This window comes from Merops nubicus, unplaced genomic scaffold, assembly GCF_000691845.1.
Source record: "Merops nubicus isolate BGI_N331 unplaced genomic scaffold, ASM69184v1 scaffold12556, whole genome shotgun sequence".
Classification (NCBI taxonomy): domain Eukaryota; kingdom Metazoa; phylum Chordata; class Aves; order Coraciiformes; family Meropidae; genus Merops; species Merops nubicus.
In genome coordinates, this window is record NW_008614394.1 from 40,472 (window position 1) to 61,869 (window position 21,398).

Genomic DNA, 21,398 nt, shown 5'->3' on the forward strand with positions numbered 1-21,398 from the left:
AAAGCCTTTGTGCCTGATAATGATTTATTGAGTAAAGTAGTCGTGCCAGGAAGCTTATAAAATCCTGATGCTGAGCTGTGAATGTGAAGTAAATTAGACTAAATAAAAAGTCATACCTTTCCACAGTGAACTTCAGGCGATTTTCTTTTGCTTCCTTTAACAAAAAAAATAGTGGGGGGGTGTGTTTGGTTTTTTCCAAGAAAGCAGGGACACTGTGCTGTAGAATGATGATTAATAAAGATGATGTGCAAATAATCTTAATTTCTTGCCATGTTCTATTACAGTGTTTGGTTTTTGTGTGGTAAGGAGAATTTTTGATATTGGGAAAACTTAGCACGAGAATGATGACTCCGGAGAAAAGATGTTGGGTAGGTGTTAAAAATGAGACAAACCCACAGGATTTTCGTGTCTTAGAAGGCATTTTTTTGTTGCCATTTCCATTTACCGATTTATTTCTGAATGAGAAAACACATTAATTTATGTGGGGCAAACCTGACTATAATAAATGACGCAATACAGGTCAGTGCAGTGATCTTGGCACTGAACAACTCCTGTCTACTACCAGAAATATCTCCCCTTTACACAGGTAACACAGATATTCACGACAGAAGGAGCTGTTAAATAAACTATCCTTTCGTACATAGCAGCACATAAATCAGCATTAAATAAAAAGTTTTATGCCTTATTCTGTGCCACCACTGACCAGCTCTATTTTTTCATGTTGAGGTGAAAAACTGAAAAACATAATATCAACAGGGGATGATGAAGAACCATGCTGGTCCTGATAACCCTGGAAAGGTGCTGAACTTGCACCTCGCAAGGAAACTTGCACAACACAGTTGACTCGGCCTACACAGGCAGGCTGGAAATGATCAGGACTTGATGCAGCAGCTTTTATTGTTGAGGATGGTCTCGGCTGGTGCCAGTGTGATTGCAGCTGTTTCTCTTTACTGGGAAAACCCACTATATTACCTTTCATAGAACAAGTTATGAACTTTGTACAGAAGAGAGAGGCTTTGTCCTTCTGAACACAGTGGCATACAGTAAGTCATACCAACAGCTTCCTCAAGCTATTTTTTAGAATGTTTTGTGCTAAAAATAAGTTTCCAAGGAACCAGAATTTTAGAAGAAACCACTTTTAACGAGCAGCAGCCAGTAGTGTGCGTCATGCCAGTTCCTTTAGAAAGACCCAAGTTACCCAGATGACCAAGACCTCTGTTGTCAACTGACACGCCTACTCTTGCCTCCAGTGGCTTGCACGTGACAAACTTCCACGCTAGCGCCCAGCTTCTTCAGCTCACTCAGCCAGAGTATCTGCTTGTGTGACAGGCGGTCATTGGGGCCTTTCACTTCCACCAGCTACAAAGAAATGGGGACAACTAATAGTCTGCCTGTGCAGGAACTGAAGGAGCATTAATCTAAGTATTCCTTCATGGCAGTAATTTGCAACAAAAATAACGAAGATTTATAGCACAACGGACAGCCCAGTGGATGCTAAGTTATTAATCCATGTTTCAAAGTTTAACTGTAAGAGAATGTGTGTTGGTGGATATTCACTGGATAAAAGTTCATATTTTCATCAGATGCACTGATGAATACCACTTACTCATAACTCAATCATTTGTAACATCACCTGTTCCAGTTGATACTGACAGCAACTTACTGGGATCTTCTAAAGAACTAATGTCTGCTATTCAGCTGTTTTACAAACATGCAACAGGTTGCTTCAGCAGCTGAGAGATGTCAAAGTCTTCTGGTACCTATTCCACCACCATTCAACACACAAACTATGATTCGTTAATCATCTGCTTTGTAGCAGAGGCAGACATAGTTGTACTCTTATATTTTCAAGGTTTTTTGTAAGTGGTGATACACTTGCTACCAGCATTCAGAACGTGTATGGCTGGCTGATAATGGCTGCTTTACTGTAATTTTAAGGGAAGTCCTATTCTACAATACCTAGCCGCCTCTTGCTGCTTCTTTTTACACCCATTATAGCTACAGCAAAATGTGATGAAGTGGCAGCTAAACAATCACCCGCTACTTCCACAGCTGCTGGGCAGATAAGCAGCAGGTTTAACCACCACAACAGGAAAACACAGTTTGTGTGGGCTGACAACTGTAAGATTTTTATACCTAAGGGTAAGACCAGCTGAGCCTTGAGTATTTCCATGATGTCCCAGTATACCTTAAAGCGATTAGTGTGGGTACGCCACACGACCAGGTCAGGAAGTCCCCCTCGGCAGTGGCGCAGATCTTTGGAAAGTCGCCTGAAAACACCACTCAGAAACATTCCTCCGAGGCAAGAGACGAGGCTCTGTAAGAGAACTTTGGGTAGTTGGTTTTTTTTTTTTTTCCCCCCTGTACAGCCATTTCCCAACTCTCACAAGAACATTCTACAACCCATCTCAGCTTTTTCTTTAGTCACATGCAACAAAAAACTTAAGCGTATGCTATCTACAGCCATTTTCCTGCCGTGTTGCCAATTACTGTTGCAGAAGTGACCATATCAGAAAAGAGTAGCAGTACCTGGAAGTGCCCACTCAATTCCTCCTCCACACCACTCGCCATCAGTCTTGGCTCAGCACACACCGTGAGCATCCTACAGCTGTGTGAGATTTAGCAGCAAGCCTCATCAGCATGCCCGTTCTCACCAACAGTTACTTACCTGAACTTGCTGAAGGGAAATAAAACGCCCCCAGCTAACTAGTGCTGCTGCTTTTCCCTCTTGAGTGGTCCAGGTGTCAGCAACCAGCTTTGCCAGTGTCTCTGAGGAAGCTGTATGAAGCTGCTGGAGTCTGGCCTCAATGACATCCCTCCTGTTCTCATAGAAGCTGTCAGTGTATAAATCCAGGGGGGATGTCTGGATAAAAAGGTAAATACAGCTCTGAGGAGCTGCCAGCAAAGCAGCGATTCCATTAATGACAATGCCCTACTTCTACTTGTCTTAACTACAAATTCACTCAAACACTGAGATGATTTAACTCAAACATGTCCACCCCCTAAACCTGTATTAGACTGGAAAGGATCTGCATATATTTTAACATCCAATGCCAATGCAACAAACACTGGCCACATCTTGGCACGTGTTTGGTTGTTTTTTGACCTCTAGACAGAGGTTTTCTTTAACAGACAAGCGACGACCTACTTTGCTCTCCTAAATCCCTAAGGAGTAACACTCTAGTCGGAATTTGAAACTGGTATCAAGGCTGCTCAGCTACACTGAGCCTTTTGAGGTGGGATGCACAAAGCAATGATGAAACGGGAGTCTCACTGGCACTGCCTAAAAGCAGATGGCTCAACACTGTAGTGAACAAAGTCACTGCAGCAATAACTCAATTTTGAACACGGCTGAAAAAGGCTCTCAAGTAGTAGCTGAGTGCCATGCTAGCTTTTCAAAAGCAAATGCAGTGAGCTTAGAAATTGGCAAATTCCAGCCTTACACAAACTGCTGCCACAGCTAATCCCACAAAAATACAGCCTCGGAATGATGGACAGAATCAGGTGCGAGCTTTCATCTCATCATTGTTCATGCCTGGGGCTCATGACAGCTTTGATCTGCACTGATCTTTTTTTGTTTTAAAGCAGGAGTAATCTACATATAAGACCATATAAATGGAAATATATCTAGAAAGGCAAGCTCTGTGGTAGTGCGCACTGACAAAGAATACCCGCTTTTAACACACGACATTCATACAATTATAGCATCTTACAAGAACAGTGGCTACGCCACAAAACTTACGTGCATGAATTCCATTTACCGGTATGTGTATGGCCTCTGGAGCTACAGCAGCCTCCCCCCACCTGCCTGTCCTATGATGAGCCTGCAACTGCCCTTGTGTCCCACCTCAAAATTCCAAAGCAAGAAGAACAACTGTAGCTCAGTTCTTTCTGCAAACAGTATTCAACCCTAACTTTACTCGGTGAGCTGAGTAATCAAGCAGCAAAAGCCATTTCAAAGGCCAGCCATGACTCTGCAGTACATTGCCACTTTTCATCGCGTAGCTCTCTAAGACTATCACCAAGCACATACTTCTCACCAAGTGCTCATAGCTTAAGAAATTATTTCAAGACATGACTGTGTGCAGAGTCATAATGTGCATCAATCAACATAAACTAAAAAAACAGGTTAAAATTCAGGTTACTGGGACAGACAGCAACTCGTGTATTCATAGTTTTGAGTTTAGTCCTATTAGCCTAATAAAATAACTGCACAGTCTGAGTCTCTGGATTTTTACATCCTTTGCTAAAAGGAGTATTTAAGGATGGCCTGGAAGGAATGCATCTCCTTATCTGCCAGTTAAAAAGGGCTATTTGTAGTGGTCACTCATTAGGGAGACAGCCATCTGCAAAACCACCAGGTGCTTTCTGGCTCAGCTACAAGGGTTTCCACTTCACATTGGTGAAGAAAAACAAAGGGGGGGTGGGAGGGGGACAGCAAGGAGAAGACAAGAACAACCTGCACCTCTAAATTAGAGTTCACCTCTAAAACAAGAACTTTCTAGCTAAAATAGCTCATGCTGGCATAAACCTATATTTTTTACAGTACAAATAAATCCAGTTGTGTCCTGGTTCCGTGTAAAAAGGGGTTCAGGGCAGGACCCACACGGAACAGAACTATGTACTCGCCTCTCCCCCACCCCCTCGAGAGAGAGAGAGAGACACTTTTTAAAAAAATATGAAGTATATTGTTCAACAAGGAACAGAAAACGAAAAAGGGGGGTAAGGAAGATAATATATATAAAGATCAGGGGAATAATACAAAAGATAAAATATACAAAACCCTCAGAAATGGTTCCAGGGTCCCACGGAGTGAAAGGAGAACTTTCCTCTCTGAGCTCCAAGGCAGGAGTGAAACAAAAAACCACTCCCTGCCTCTTATCAGAGTGTGTGTGGGAAGGGGAGGGAATACAATGGTTTCACCCCCACCCGGGGTCCTCCCAGTTGCTGGAAGGTCACGCCCCCATTCCAAGCCTCAAACCACAACAAGTTGCTAGGGAAGAAGATGGTACTGGCTCGTCCAGCTCCTGGTCAGAGTTTGATTAGAAGCAATGGGTTAAGGTGGAAGAATGAAGGCAATTGTCTGGTGTTTTTTAGTTCTGCATCTGAGATTACTTTTTAGGGTTTTCATTAGCCAATATCACTAAGTGATCAAGTTTTCTAATTGCAATTACTAAAACTGTTTCTAGCTGTAATTTGCAGGATGTAAAGCATTTAGCTAAAAGCCACAAGTTCACTTGGCATCACTAATCTCAGGGTGTGGTGAGGAGTTGTTGGGAGTGTAGTGGTGTTTGTTTCTTTGACAAAAAGGAAGAACAATCCCAAAAGCATAAACATGTTGGACAAGGGTGCTAACAAACCCAAGTTTAAAAATGTGACTTTCCTTTAAAGATTACTGAAAGGAAATAATTATTTCCTCCTGCTTTTTTTTTGTAATTGAATGCATTATCTTCAAATGAAGCTTGATACAACAAATAATAAAACCAAGCAAACATGAAGCAAGTCCCTCAGAATAAAATGTTTATCTAATCCTCAATAAGATTTTAACATGGTTACAGAGTCTGCAGCAATGGGCAAAGAAATTAACTGAAGAAAGCCTTTCAAATTACCTGATAGGGGTTCCTGAAAACGTCAGGTATGTTGTCCGTGAAGATGATATCCCACATTAGAATACCATACAGCGTCATAAATGTTGAGCCTTCCCCATGAATACCTAAAAGGCAACATTTAATAAAAATGGAAACATTACTTTCTACTTCAGTCTCATATGAAGAGGTTCTAAGTCATCATGCTCCAAACCAGAAATATGCTCTGTGCCCAACTGCACAGCTGAAGCCAGTACATACTAACTAAGCCTCAAGCTGTAAGTGCGGTGTATCACTGCTACACTTGGCTAACACTCATTTCAGTGGCCCTCATTCGCAGTGCAGGATTGAGTTACTACGCCCACTTAGGAACAAGCTTTATGGTTCTAAATTTATCAATTTTTAACACATAAATTTTTTTAGCTTTTACACTAAAAAGGTAATATATTAATAACAAAATGTTTATCGAGATAAAAATGTTTTATATTTACATATACACATACACGTATACAGATCTGGAGCCAGACATACATATATGTGCTGCAAAAAAGCAATCACTCACCACCAGTTGACCAATGCCCAGCCAATCTACTAAAAATATGTAATACATTAATATAAAAAAATAAAAAAATTAGTTACCCTGATCAAAACCATTCTGCCTGTAATGAGTTAATGCCAGCTCCTCAACTGAACACATGACTGTGGATATGCTGAAGTCTTCACCTCCTTCTTCACCACCAGTATCCTCCATCAGAAATACAGATTTTCCCATTCCCATCTGAGGACACAACTTTCCTTTGATTGTAACCTGAACATATTAACAGAACAAGTTACTTTCCAGCAGCACATTTAAAGACCTTCAGCCTAGATATTTCAATCGCTCCTAAAACACATTTCTCCTCCTCAGTTTTCTTAAAATCAGATCTAGACTGGTTTCCAAAATTCAGCTCAGCACAATTTAACCTGACATTCCCTTGAAGTCATTCTGTTTACATTTTATAAAGGGATATATTTTTCAGAAAAAATCCTAGCAAAAATGCTGGGCAAATGGGAATGTAGCCTGTCTGCATGCAGGACCAGGAGGAAAGAACACAAACGCATGAGGAGACTGAAAGTGGCCTGAGCAAAAGGCGGTGTGCCAGGAGACAGGCGGTGACACGGCCGAGGGAGCGAGTGAGGCGAGGCTCCAGCTTCACCCAGGCACCAGTTATCTTTGCAACAGCAGGGAAAAGAATGAGTTAAACAAAATCCACTCTGCTATGACGCAAGCGCATCACATTTAGGGGGCCTAATGCTCAAAGGTTGCTAAAAACCCGCTGCATGTCCTGAGCTGTTAATCTGATCCTGACAACATGCTAGGGCTGCTATCAGTTTTTCTTACACACAGAGCGCTTGGCCTGATGACACGGGAGGCACTGCACTGATTTGATCAGGCTCTTCAGACAGAAAGGTTCTGAGAGTGTTGCAGGTAAATTACTGGAGTTTATAGCTGACCACATTGGTAACACATACTCAGTTTAAGCACTGCAAATTAAACCAGTGTACAGCTGAATAACTTCAGCTAAGAAGCTTACCATTTATTAAATAAGAAGAAATATTTGCTCACAAGAGGCTTTTGTTTTAGAAACACATTTGTATTCATTTTCCTGCAGCACAAGTGAGTCAGAGGCTGGGGCAGTGCACGTAACAACAGTCTCCCAGATTATTTTTTCTTGCCAGAAGTCAAAAAGACCGCAGGAGTTGTTATTCCACAGAAACTACCAGCAGCTTTACTTACATGTGCCACATCCTCCACAGTTATGACTGGCAGATCATGAAACAGGGATCTGAACTGCTTGCAGCTTGGCGAATCTCTGATTCTTAGGGCCCGCTGGTAGAGAGAGAGGCGATGCCCAGTACGTACAAATGGGTCTGCCAGCCCATTTTTAATGCAGTCAATGGCCTAGTGAAGAGCAGTGAGGAACATCCAGGGTTAAACACGGGCTCCAAAAATTATTTCAAATCATGGTGCTGACATACTCTCTTTCTGTGACTTGAGGAAGGCATTTTGTCCTGATTTATAAACAAGGAACTGAGACTAACGCTTACTTTGTACAACTTCCAATTCCAAATTTGGAAAAAGCTTGATATAGGGTTGTAAGATGTAGACTATTGACAGTCTACGATATTATTTACTTTGAACAGACTTAAAGAATTAAAATGCAACACAAAATACAAGCACTTTATTCCCAATTCTCAATAGCCTTAGTGAGGCAAGGAAGGAAGACCAAGGGAAAAAAAACAGTCATTCTCTGCGCAGCTTAAATAACGCTACAACTGGTGCCATTCTTGGACTTAAAACTTTTTTTTAATTTCTATTTTTCATTGTTAAATTATTCAGGTATGTAAGGTGTGTATAATTATAATGGTTTTCTTCCTCTTTGAGTTAAAAGTTGATTTTCAGTCTGCCCATACTTTGCTGTGACCTAAACAGTCCTAAAGAGTTTAATTTTCAATCATTGTTACATACAAAGGAGAAAAATACTGTCAGACAAGAAAAAAAGACACAATATCCTGTACTCATAAATCCTTAGAACAGCAGCTGACACAACTACCACCTGCTGTTTCTTGCACATAAAATGCATTGAACAGCAACTGAGCCCTAAGATGAGTCAGACAGTGGCTTCTATGCCTTGTGGCTCCTGAAGAGAAAGTCTATGAAAAGCTGGTGCTGGCTCACAAGGAATTCAAAGGCGAAACCTGCACTGCAGCTTGCAGTTTTCTCTAGTGCCTTTATATCCTGCTGTAGAGATCTTTACAGAGGTGCCAGAATGTTCTACAGAGATTTACAATAATCCTTGCACAGAGTCCTTGCCACTCCCATATGGTTGTTTTTCTCTCATTCGGCTACATGCCAGCTAATCAGTTAGGAAACTCAAAGGCTGCTCACCACGTACACAGTGTCTCTAGAACACCAAACTGCACCCTTCAGACTCGAGACTGGCAAATGTACCCACTGCACAAATAACAGGTTTTGCTTGTACAAACACACCCTACTGGTCCGTGTCCCCTACTGGAAGGGAAGAGCACAAAGTTTCAGCAAAAGCTAAAACCACCTCAAAACCTCTGCTCCCCAACTCTGCCTTCCTAAGAGAACTAAAGGGACCAGGATGAACACAGCCAGGATGAATACATGCTATCAAAACCCATTAATGTTACTCCCTGCCAGTCTAAGGGTAATCAGTTAGGGTTTCTCCTGGAAGACCATGGAAAGAGTTTGAATTTGCTGTTAAAGACTGGTAGCTCTGACAGAGCTGTGCACAAGTGAGCGATTAGAAACGTTTGACCCCTTACAGTAGAAACTCTACACCAAAACTGGTCCAAATATAGAAGACAGCCTTCTCCCCGCTGGCAACAGTTAGTCAAGGACTTAAATTTATTAATTTGTTGCTTGAAAACATCAAAAACCTCTTTCTGATGATATTTACTTTTTTCATTCCAGCTACGGCCTCATCATGACTCAGGTTCAGAAGCAGAAGAGTTTACTGCAGGAAATGTCTCTGCTTCTCACACTTTAGGCAAATTTATAAGAACAGCAAAGAAGCTGCTCCCTGATAACTCCACACAATCCTTCATGCCAAATGGTGTTCTTCTGTGCAACAGAAAAAAGCAGGTCAACCAAGGATGAGGTACACACAAGATTCAACTTCATAGGCAAAATGAATTGCATGACCTTGGGATTCCTAGCAATATCTGCAATTTTTAGGAGATCCTACCCCCTGTTCTTCTCATTATATATTTCTAAGAAACGTTTCCTGACTACAACTGGGGTGTTTCCAGCTTCAGGGCGTGCAGTTGTAAACGCACCTTCTTAGTGTTCTTCAAGTGCTGATGCAAGTTCAGGGCGAGGCGATCCCACCACCGCCCCCTGCTGTCCGTACAGTACACATCCTGAGACAGAAGAGTCTGCAGCTCCCGCACCGCCTCCTGCAGCAAGACGGTTGGATCTTTATTAATGGCTTCAGAAAACTAAGCTGAGGTTCCACTATATAATTAGCTTGTCACTTTCCCTTCTAATTACTGGGTTCTGTGAAAATTTTCACAATTCAAACCTCATTTTTACTCTAGCACCCAATGTATTCAGATGCATGTGTATACCTTAAAACTCTGGAATAGAGATGTTTTTACATAAACTTAAAAGTTAGCTGCCAAAAATACAATATTTTTGACCATTCTATATTCAATATTGCATATTGTGCATGTTACTATGTGTACACCGTTTTGCAGAGGCAAAGTCTTTTTCAGATTGATCTGTTTTGCTTTAACGTGTAAGTCAGAGGCCTTTGGAGATGTCAGCTCTTAAGGCGAAGAGGCAGGCATTTCATGGAAGACTATTCTTCCAAGAATTTCTTACTTAAAGGCAATAACCAAATCCAGTAAACACAGATATCTTTAAATAATGAAACAACATCTCAGCAACAGTCTTATGATATATTACAGATGGTAATTCTCCAAAGCATTGGCAGAAATAAAAACAATTTAAAGCCTTCTAAAGCAGAAATAAAAAAAAACGCTCTTAAAAGTAATCTGTTAAGAGAACTATAGCAAGTCCTGGCAAGCATTATCACCATTACATTTCACCATTATAGCTCCATCAAAAATGTAAACCAATGTACAATGCTACGTTAAACACATATTCCTATTTACTTCACCACTTTACCTTATACATGTGAAGTCTCTGCAAAATTTCAACACCTTGAGAAAGGATTCTTGTATACACCCAGCCAACTGTGAAATGTCGCAGATATTCAGGTAAAGCTCTGTGATAGCTGAAAGATAAAAGCAGCTCAGATCAATTTGACGATGGTAATTTACGTTCCTTAAATTCTCCACTAGGAATACTTATACCCAAAGCATTTACAAAAATTAAGTGCCTTCTATAACTGAAAGGAGTATCTTCACCACAAAGTCAAGAACTCAGAGGTAAGAAAATGGTTTAGCTGAAGCAGTAGGTGCAAGCTGCACCTGCACAGCATATTTTGCTTTCAACGGCAATGGAATTATTAGTTAATAAGTTTTACATAAAATCATAGAATCATTTTGGTCGGAAGAGACCTTTAAGATCACCAAATCCAACTCTTAACCCAGCACTGCCAGGTGCACAACTTTTAAACACCTTCAGGATGATGACTCTGCCACTTCCCTGGGAAGCCTGGGCCAGGGCTTAACGACCCTTTCTGTGAAGAAATTTTTCCTAATATCCAATGTAAACCTCCCATGGTGCAACTTGAGGCCATTTACTCTTGTCCTATTCCTTCTTACATGAGAGAATGGACTGACCCCCCACCTTGCTCCAACCTCCTTTCAGGTAGTGGTACACAGCAAGGTCTCCCCTGAGCTGCCATTTCTCCAGGCTAAACAACTCCAGTTTTCTCAGCCACTCCTCAAAAGACTTGTTCTCTAGATCCCTCAACAGCTTTGTTGCTCTTCATTGGACATATTTCAGCACCTCAGTGTCTTTCTTTTTGTGAGGGGCCCAAAACTGAACCCAGTATTCAAGGTGCAGCCTCACCTGTGCAGAGTACAGGGGCATAATCACTTCCCTAGTCCTGCTGGCCACACTGTTTCAGGTAGGATCCAGGATGCTGCTGGCCTTCCTGGCCACCTGGGCACACTGCTGGCCTATGTTCAGTTGGCAGTCAAACAGCACCCCCAGGTCCTTTTCCACCCGGCAGCTTTCCAGCCACTCTTCCCCAAGCCTGTATTGTTGCAGGGGGTTGTTGTGACCCAAGTGCAGGACCCGACACTTGGCCTTGTTGAACCTCATACCATGAGCCCATCAATCCAGCCGGCTCAGATCCCTGTGAAGAGCCTTCCTACCCGCAAGGTAGTTGGCCTCTCTCCCCAGCAATGTCAGAAAATTATCTTCCACACACTCCAGGAGGCTCCTACACAGTTTTCTCTCTGCTGTATTGTATTTCCAGCAGATATTTGGTAAATTGAACCCCTCCACAAGAACAACTGGTATTGACAGAGACACTTCTCCCAGCTGCTCAGAGAATATTTTGTCTGCCTCTTGATCCTGGCTATAAGAGACTCCAGCTGTGGTGTCTGCCTTGTTAGCCTTTCCCCTGATTCTTACCCACAAACCCTCAATCCTGCCATCACCATAATTATGCTCAAGACAATAAAAGCACCCAGCACAGAGGGCCCCTCCACTGCCTTCTCCTTCCCAGCCTACCCCTTCTGAAGAATTTAGAGCCATCCAACACAGCACTCCAGTTGTGCGAATCATCCCATCAGGGTTTCTGTCATGTATCATAGCCTTCCTGCTGTTCAATGGCTTCCAGCTCCTTCTGCTTGTTGCCCATGCTCTGTGCACTGCTATAGAAGCATTTCAGTTGGTCTACTGATCCCACCACCTTTTTGGAGGGAGGAGGCCTAATTCCTACCAGACCATTCGCAGGCCCATCAATATCCGTGGTGGTTTTGCTACTGCATAGCACTCCATCCCCCACCTCCACTAGGAAGGCAGACTGAAGGACCTCGCTAGCACGCCACCCCACAAACGCCGATGTGCCACCCGCAGGCTTATCTCCAGCAAGCCTCATCTTATCCCTTTCACCCTTCAAATCTAGTTTAAAGTTTTCGATGAGCCCTGCCAACTCCTGTGCAAAAGTCTTTTCCCCTCTTTGAGAGAGGTGTACCCCTTCTGTCACCAGCAGGCCTGGTGTTCTGTAAACTGACCCATGATCAAAAAACCCAAAGTCCTATCAATCAGTGACACCAGGCTTGGAGCCAGGTATTGATCTGATGGGTCTTCCTGTTTCTTGTCTCATTATTCCCTTCAGTTGGAGGGATAGAGGAGAACACTTCTTGTGCATCTGATCCCTTGACCAGATGTCCCAAGGCCCTGATGCAAACCAATAATTCATTACATCATGTTTTGTAACTGCCGACTCTTTTTCTTAAGTCACAAGGTTAACTTTAGAAACACAACTGAACGAAGGAAAAAGGTTAGACCAGGCATTTCCTGCCATAAAAGACTAACAACTTTTGGGTAGACACTGCTATGTTTCAAGACAAAGTTTTTTGATTGCCTTATTGAAATCAAAATATGTTTTTCCACTGTCTTCACTGTGAAATGGAATAGGTCTCCAAATGAGCCTCTATGAATACGATTTTAAATCAGTTGCCATGAAAATGAATATATAATGCCAAACATTAGGCTTTAACTGTCAGTGTATCATTAAGCCAGAAAACTAACTGACAGAAAAACTGATGAAGAATGCTTCAAAACTAATACACATTATTTCAGTTCTCAGATCTTTAGTAGCGTTTCCACTGGGAAGTTTGAAGAGATGAATAACCCAGTGTGTTTTCCCATTGCAACATTCTTTTGTTCACAGTAAATTTTAAATTCTGTTTATTGCTATTTGTCTAAAACCCAAAAAAACAAACTATCACAATGGAAAAATAAGGCTTTTGTTCTCCTGCACTGGCACACAGAACAGAAATTTTCTAGTGCTTTATCCATGCCTACCAATTAATTCCCCAACATTTTATGAAAAAGGCCATTTCATATAATCACTTAAAAGCTAAACAAACCAGGAGAGCTTTCAGAGCTTTCCAGAACATTAAAGCTTCTAAACTGATCAGTCTTAAATAGTATCACTAGTCTGTAAGCCTCTCTCAAAAGTACTGAACGTACAGTTTCATACGAACGCTAGGCTAGTATTGGGTTTGCTACCTCAAAGAGGGGTGATTTTTCAGTTCACTCCAGGTTTCTTTAGCACACATGTACAGATGATTAGCTTCTCCCCAGTTCCCATTTACCATCGCAGCGGCTATATCATTCGACAGGTGAGCAGCAGTTGCATACCTAAGGAAAAAAACCCACAATAACTGTAAAAACCATTTATAGTTGAAAGAAATCAGTTCCTCCATACAGTATCTTTTAAAAACTCCCTTCCAGTCTCCAAAGACACTGAACCACACAGCCAACTAAATCCTCAACCTTGTAGGATCAGCAGAGTTTACACTAGCAGGGTACGTTATGTTTAAAATGAGTTATGAACTAAAGACCGTAATTTTTCTTTCGTCTGGAGTTCATTCTAATAATCACTATAGAAAATGAAGAAAGAACTTTCGTCAGCAAATGATCGCGAAGCAAATAAATATGCTATTTTGGTTCAAAAGGCAAGGCACTGTGAATTACAAGTCCTACCTGCACACAAAAACGCATTTAAAATCATTGCAAACGTGCACTTCTACCTGTTTACATCTGGAGTTCTACATGATGAATTCTAACTTGCTTACACAAGTATTGCAGTAAAGCTTTCCTAGAAATAAACTCATTTCCAAACTGCCAAAGTTCCCCTACCTGATAAGATCTTCTCTGTCCTGGAAGACCTGTGTTTTCCTATTTACAGTGTAACTGGGGAATACCATACGCCCCATGTTTACCATAAGGACTGTGGAGAGCTGGCCGTGACCAGCACTACCAGCTTCTTCATCCTCCAGTGACTCAGACAGTGAAAATAGCAGCAGAATTCGAGAGAAGACAGCCCGAGGGCCTGTACAGACCCTGACAACTTTTCCAGCCAGGTCCTTCACCCTGGAAGGACAAATGAAATGATTATAACAATGGGTTTTACTGTCACTTATAAAAATTCAAATATACTGAGTAAAGTATGAGAATAATTTTATTTTCAAGCCAATTAATGTGTAAACTTGATCTTCCTTGAAAGATGCAGCTTGAGAAAGTATATAGCACATGCAGCCTCTTGTGACAAGCCAAAGAAATGCATTAACTAATAAAAAGTTCAAGGGCCAAACTTCAACCAGAATAGAACTGGAGTCATCACTGAGTAGCTTTGGAGATAATCATGCCCACAGCTCAAAAGCATAACATAGCTTTAATAAAAGTCTAACATTTACCCCTCTGTTTGACCCACTCTGCATCAAAATTTAATGCTACTCTTTTTTTATACATGAATTTACTAAATGTATTCTTCTCTTCAAAAGGCATCTAGACTTGAGCCCTTTGAAGCATAACTTAGATTAACCTGAAAAATTTAACTATAACCAGTTACCTTTTTAAAATCACTGTCCCAATACTAGCTTGACTCATGCTGAAGACTGAACGTTGTTTTGCCAACCTCAGAAAATCATCCATAAGTTGCTGTTTCTGACCATTTGGGTTTGGCAAGTGAAAGACCTTTGCCAATGTTTTTAGTTCAGGGGCTGAAAGCAAATCCAACCCTTCACACAGGTCTTCCAGTTCTGATTCTAAAAGCAAAATGATCCACATATATTCATTATGTGCTATACATGTACACTCAAGCAACAGTTCAAAATGCTGTACATTCACATGACCTAGTAATAATCTAATGATATAGATTCTTCAAGCATGCATTATTGATGCTAGCTGGCTCAGTTTGAAATTCATTCTCTTCACAGGTCCAGTTTGAAGGAATAGAACGATAAGAAAAAAATCCCTTTGCAACTTCAAAACAAAAGCAAATATAAAGAAGTTCTACTGAGTTACTCAAAAATACTATTAAAAAAAAAATTGTCTTCCTGATGATTAAAACTTTGCCTAATGCAAAAAAATAACATGCTGCCAGAAAGCAGCAAGAGCAGAGCTGCTTGACAAGAGAGACTGAGTCAGATGTCAAAAGTGGCAGTGTCCTCATCAGCTCTGGTGCAGTCCCACTGTAAATGAACAGAATGGGCAGAGAAAAGTCCTGATAACAGATTCTACTGGCAGGTCTCAAAAAGGCATGATGGGGAATCAGGTCCATTGTCAATCTAAGAGATGAGCCAGACATGACTACAGGCAAGACTAGAATTTACATGCGAGATCCATTCACAGTACCTAGCCACAGACAGGACTGGAAACAAAGACCTGAAGCACTTGTTGGAGGTCCAGCCAGCCAGGGAGGGTCAAAGCCTGGGACAGGGTGCCTGCAAGACAGCTCAGGGCAGTAATGAAGCTGAGTCCAGAGGCTGTGTAGGTCAGGGTCTGGGACGGGGCTGGTGAGGGTAAGTAGGGCCTATCGTTGCACCTAGAGTCCTGAAATTTATTCAGCTCAATACCTAATTACAATTACCTAACTGGCACTAACTTTTTATAAGTAATGTAACACAACACACCAGACAAGCAGGTAGTGCATTAAACCCTAACATGACACAACTGCAGATTTTATAAGTAATGTTTTCAAGATTTATTAATGTTGGCCATACCTGTCTGCAGAAATCTGGCTTCAGCCAGTTCTTCAATTACTGGCGACAAATCTGTACTTATCTCCCCATACTCTATCTTGTTCACCTTTAACCAGTTCAGCTTGCGTTGGAAAAGTCTCACATATAACTTCTGCCCAGCAACTGCAAATTTTATTCAAAGCAGGGAAGGATAAAAAGAAAATTAAATTTTAAAATGTAGCATCTGTAATTACTACCTTATCTAGAAAAATGACTTTGATGCAGATGTGCTCTAAAACACATTTTAATCTGCCCATGATTGTTCTACAACCACACTCAGTAAAATTCCAGAAGTTCCCTTTCCAAGGAATTATTGCTCATTAGAATCCTTAAGTTTTGTAGGTAAAAAATTTTTACAACTTATTTTGTAAGCAATGAACATCACTAAAATGCATTTTGGACATGCTTACCCTTTAAGAAATTGTTTCCTAGGAAAAGACAATTTTTTCAAACTGTGCATACTTTGATGTTAAACAGGTCATCTTGCTTTCTTAAACACGTACTCAATAACCAACTCTTTGATGCTGTGGAACAAAAAATGTAGTATGATAGAATAATTTCATGATCACAGAATACCTCTCTGTTTAGTAGCCTTCAGATTCCTATTATTCCAAAGATAACCTTTATTTTACTGATATATCTACTGAGAACAAGGGGGAAAAATCCTCCAAGCAATTTGATTTTTACAAGGGAAGTGCACTCTTAAAGTTCCTTTCTAGAATACTTTTAAAATACTAACAATGCTGAAATTCAGCAGAACAGCTTATTAATTCTTAGCTGAAAGTAGTCTAGTTATTGTTACTACATCCAGCACCCTTTTGAATATTGAAGTTGTCCCTCATTAACAACTTCTAATTTTTTTTAATCCCTGTCTGCTGCTGCTTAACTGAAACTGGTCATTATTAACAACAGACATTGAAACACTACCAAATCTAGATTTATTTAAGAAATGGCAGTTAACTTTTACTGCCACTACTTAACTACAAACTACTCTACTGTCTTTAAAAAGACCTTTTCAGCCTTTTTTTAAATAGAATATTTCCAAGATCAATTCACTGAGAGAACTACATACTGATGCATAAGCTTGTAATTTTCTTTGTGGGGTTCTAACTACCTTGGAATCTCTCTCGCATTTTCACAGTTCTGGAAAAAGGAAAAATGTGGAGTGACACATGAACATCCTTTCTCCAGATCTTGAAAAATGATCCAACTAGGGCTGTAATCCAGTAAAGGCACATGAGGACTGCTTTGTCTCTAAAGGATCTGAATGACAGAAAGAAGAATAAAAGGTATTGCACAAGTAATTAATTGCTTCTTAACCATCCTGTTCTGCAGTACACTACCTTTGAACATTTGGGAGATTTTATTTGTCTTTTGTAGTTTTTAAGAAAGTTCCAGGTGTATCATTGAAAAAAAAATTGCTCTAAGTTGAAATATTAGTAACAAAAAGATGCAGAAGATCTTAGAAAAATCTACCCTCCAGGATCCATTAAAACACAAGAGAAAAAAAAAACAAATATGATTTCTTCTTGTTCAGTTTTCTGTACCTATGTTCCACTGGTGACTATAAATCAATGTTTCTCAGCTACAACAGGAGGACTTAAGTGTATTAATTGTGTATTAAGTAGCGTCACCAGAACTGTATGCTTGCATTTAAATTCTTCCAAGTGCAACACGCTGTGAAATTAAACATGGAGAATAAAAAAAGTATTTTTTTAATATTACACTGAAGTTTAGAGAGATCTCATCTTGAGCACAAAGACTGATACTGCACTGAAGATTACTTGTTATGGATACACCTCCACTTTTCCCTACTTTTATTTACTGTTTCCTGTATTTAAAAATTGACAGTGCTCTACATCCAACATAAAGGCCATCAGCTTTGGAGAAAACTGGCCAGGAAGAAAGGAAGGACTGCTTCAAATTTAAACCTTTAAAAAATATCATTCCTTTCATAATAAGCATTAGAGGTAATTCACTGAAGTACGGTAGACATTGTACCACAAAATAATGAAATACTGGAGAATACCTACGTTCAAGCAACTTTACAGCATCAAGCATGTTGTGGTGTTTGTTTTTTTTTGCACTACGATAACTGAAAGACAACACTTGCTTGGGTAGAAACTTCTAAGGTGGAACAGACAACCCATCTACCTGAACTTTTTAAGTATTCTGTCTAAGAATTCTTGAAGGTAAAGATATCCATCTGGCGCTTGTCCAGAATTCATTATCTACTGACTCAATGCTATCCGACCACTTCTTATAGCTGTTTCATTGCCTTTTGCCTACCCTGCAAAGAGAGACTGTTTTGTGACTCTAGCAGGCAGAGCAGACATGGATGTATCAGCATCACTTTGCAATAAACATGTATTCTGAAAGGGGAATACTGAAATCACTGTACTGAAAGAGAAACAAGCACTTCCTTTATTTAAGAGAACAAGTTACTGTTACTGGTCAGCATTGTACTCATTCAGAGAAGGGAGTGTGGGAATAAGGAAGCTGTACCCTGAATGTCTCAGTATTTGTCTCCACATTTAGGTGGAGAAAGTTAACTGCTGTAATAGTCTCATGGCCTTGAGCACACCAATAAGCTCTGCACTCCTACCCCAACTCCCCCAGGTTTGGCTGCTTGTGCTCAAGGTCAGCTCTGATCTGCTGCAGCTGTAAGCTGGGCTCAGGCTGCCAGGAGTAGCTGTGGGAGGGTGGGTCAGGGCCACCCCCCACTCACTCGGGAGCTGTACTTAAACTCAGGCAGGTAGCTTGTGCTCTCACCTCAGCTCTACTGTGGTGTGTTGGTGCCTAGCCAGACACCTTGTTGACTCTTCTTCACCTTGCACCTGCCCCATTGCTACAGACCTGCCACCACAGGAGCATGGCTGAGTGCAGTACTGGCACTGGATCCACTCTGCTCCTCTTCTTTGGGGAATGTGGGCTTGTGTCCCTTTCCAGGTGAGAAGAGGATGTGGCCCCTGCCTGCTCTGCTGGCCCCTTTGGCTCCTGGTTCATCTTCCCATGGAGGGCAGTCTGCTCTTGCTGCTCCCTGACAAGTACGGTCCTATGGGATTTTACTTAAAATACTTTCATAACTTATGTTAGTACTATTAATGAATTTTTTTAGTGTTTGGTGTTACTGCATAGCTGTAATTATTACAATACAATCTGTAAGAACTTAACTGTGACCAGGTAACTACTGCAGAAATAGCTGTATAAGTTCAGAGCCCTATGTCCTTTTCAGGAGTTTCTTCCCCTTTTTAGTAACTATCTCTAGTCAGCTCAGCTGACTTTTCCACCAAGGCAAATGAAGAATGTTCATGAGGTCCCTTTCTTCTAATGTTCTAAACACTTCATAATAATCATAGGAAAAACCATTGATTCACACCAAGCAGGAAAGTAATCTGTAAATATGCTGAATCAAGGCCCACATATGCTACTTCAGAAGTATTTTTTTTCCAAGGTCTAGCTATCTAACACTGGCCTCTTCATGACCCCAGTTTTGTAGAATTCACATGTGTGTTAATCATCAGAAGCTTGGTGTTATCTGATAATTCTTTCCTTGTGGTATGAGTTTCCTTCCTTGGAAACATGTTTAAATACAGCAGATAGTTGACTTAGGATTCTAAAAAATAGTATTAACACAATAAAAGTATTTAAAAGACCTCCAGAAATATACATACTCTTTCTCTCCGTATTTCTTAAAAGTCCCCACTATTTATCATTACCTTCCATTAAAGCAACATTAAAAGTTTACCTACAAGAAGCCACTGAGGGATAGGTCTCCTGAGAAAAGGAGCTTCTTCCCTTAAGGAATTTATCAAGTTAAATTGTCCATCAGTATAGCACTCCTCACATAAATCTATGTAACAGTTCTCTCTACGAGAACTAACGGGGAAAAAAAAATTAAATTAAAAAATATATACCTGATAATTTGCAGAACTTGCTTACAATGTTCATATCTTGTTCGTCAAAAAGTCTGACATCATCTTCATTCTCCAAGACTGCTCGCAACACCACTAAAAAATTCTGGAGGTAATATGGGTGACCAGGAGAGCTGGGCACAGAGCTAACACTTATTTTGTCTAAAATGTCCTCAACGGAATTTTGAAACCCTACATTTTTCACAGTTTCTAACAAAGTATTATTGATCTCATCCTTAAGATTTTCATGAACTTCCACAGGAAGTACCTGTACATCACACTTGCTAAAGCAATTTTGTGTACCACAGTCCTCTTCTGTCTTGGCAGAAGGAACAACCTGACTGTGAAGCTGAGCCTGGACTTCCAAACTGTTGGTCAGTTCTACTGAAGTATAAATGGCTAGATGTGTTTCAAATTTATCAGGACTAAGTATCACACCTTCAGCCCTACTTTCTGTTTTGGTGTTCCTTGTATGAACTGACAACCTTTTCCTATTAATGTTCTCAGCTGGTAATGATACTTGAACAATATCCGCAAGGTCTTCTCCATTACATTTGCTTATTTCTTGAAATTCAGGTTGCTCCTTTGAAAAATTTTGTTCCTGGTGCTCTCTTTGAGCAAGCCAATTTTCTGCCTGAGAACCATGCCCAGAATAAATCTCTTCATTATTATCATCTCGTGCTGCAGCACTTTTGCACAGACTGCGAACAGCTGGAGGGGAAGAGTCAATTTCTTTATACACGATCTGTTTTCCTCCCTGGGTACGTCTTCTGGACAGTTTAGATGACAAGCTTCCCAAAGAGACTATTTTAACTGTTTGAGCTTGTGATTCATTGTTAACAGTACAGACTGAACTATTATTGCTAAAGTAAGGACTAATCTGTTGTGCTGCACTCCCTTCCATTTTTAATAAACTGCCTTTGGAAGAACTTATTTCTAGATTTAAGAGTTTTTTTGAAAAATACAAGCTGGAATTATTGTTCACATTTGCAGCTGGAGGACTCCTAAAAGACTTCAGTGTTGAATCAATGACATCAATCTCACTCTGGTTTCTCTGACATGCTTCATCCATGTGCTCATTTATTCTGTATCTTTGCACCATTTCCCCACACATGGGACAGGTAATTTTGACCGGGGGAACATTGTTAAAAAAGGAAATAACAGAAGAAGATGCTGAAGGTGTGGATGGTGTTTCTTTACTTTCCACTTTTTTTGTCGTTTCTTGTTTTTTCTTATTTTTACTTAGTGACAAACTTATTCGAGATCTTTTAATTTCTGAAGGCCCAGCTTCTGCCATTACAGAACTTCAGAATATTTACATGGCACAGACAACTTCATTCAGGCCACGTCTCCTTATGTTGTAATACTTAAAATTTTTTCTTGGCTTTGCATTTTCCATCTGTAATCCTCTGACATGCCTTCAAGGGGGGAAAAAAAAAAAAAAAACAAAACAGAATTAAAGATGTTCTAACCTACCAAATATAACAAAGGTGAACAACAAAGACAGAAAAATAAACCCCGAAAAGTGGAAACCTCAAGCTATCCATAACTGCTACAACGGAACCGTCTCGCAGCGCCCGATCGCGCCGCGACGGTTACAGAGGCCCGCGGGCTCTCCCGGACCGGTCTGAGCGGGGCGCGGAGCGGCGAGCGG

General features: G+C 40.7%; 1 protein-coding gene across 1 annotated transcript; it reads right to left on the bottom strand.

Moving 5' to 3' along the window:
- Positions 1 to 1,221: 1,221 nt before the first annotated feature.
- On the bottom strand, positions 1,222 to 21,041 carry FAN1 (FANCD2/FANCI-associated nuclease 1). The gene is made up of 13 exons (XM_008942214.1): positions 19,748 to 21,041; positions 15,813 to 15,953; positions 14,660 to 14,855; positions 13,948 to 14,181; positions 13,315 to 13,446; positions 10,285 to 10,393; positions 9,432 to 9,551; positions 7,363 to 7,527; positions 6,225 to 6,393; positions 5,610 to 5,713; positions 2,669 to 2,863; positions 2,189 to 2,317; positions 1,222 to 1,359 (listed from the first exon to the last, which is right to left on the bottom strand). The coding sequence occupies exons 1-13, from the start codon at positions 21,039 to 21,041 to the stop codon at positions 1,222 to 1,224; spliced, it is 3,126 nt and encodes a 1,041-aa protein (XP_008940462.1).
- Between the last annotated feature and the right edge of the window lie 357 nt (positions 21,042 to 21,398).

What these genes read in the sequence shown, in the direction of transcription:
- FAN1 (XM_008942214.1), bottom strand. Translation starts at nt 21,041, where the DNA reads ATGGCAGAAGCTGGGCCTTCAGAAATTAAAAGATCTCGAATAAGTTTG. An exon ending in AGCCAGATTTCTGCAGACAG is followed by an intron (nt 14,856 to 15,812) that starts GTATGGCCAACA and finishes TTTTGCTTTTAG; the next exon opens with AATCAGAACTGGAAGACCTG. An exon ending in TTTTCAGGAACCCCTATCAG is followed by an intron (nt 2,864 to 5,609) that starts GTAATTTGAAAG and finishes CTTTTTATCCAG; the next exon opens with ACATCCCCCCTGGATTTATA.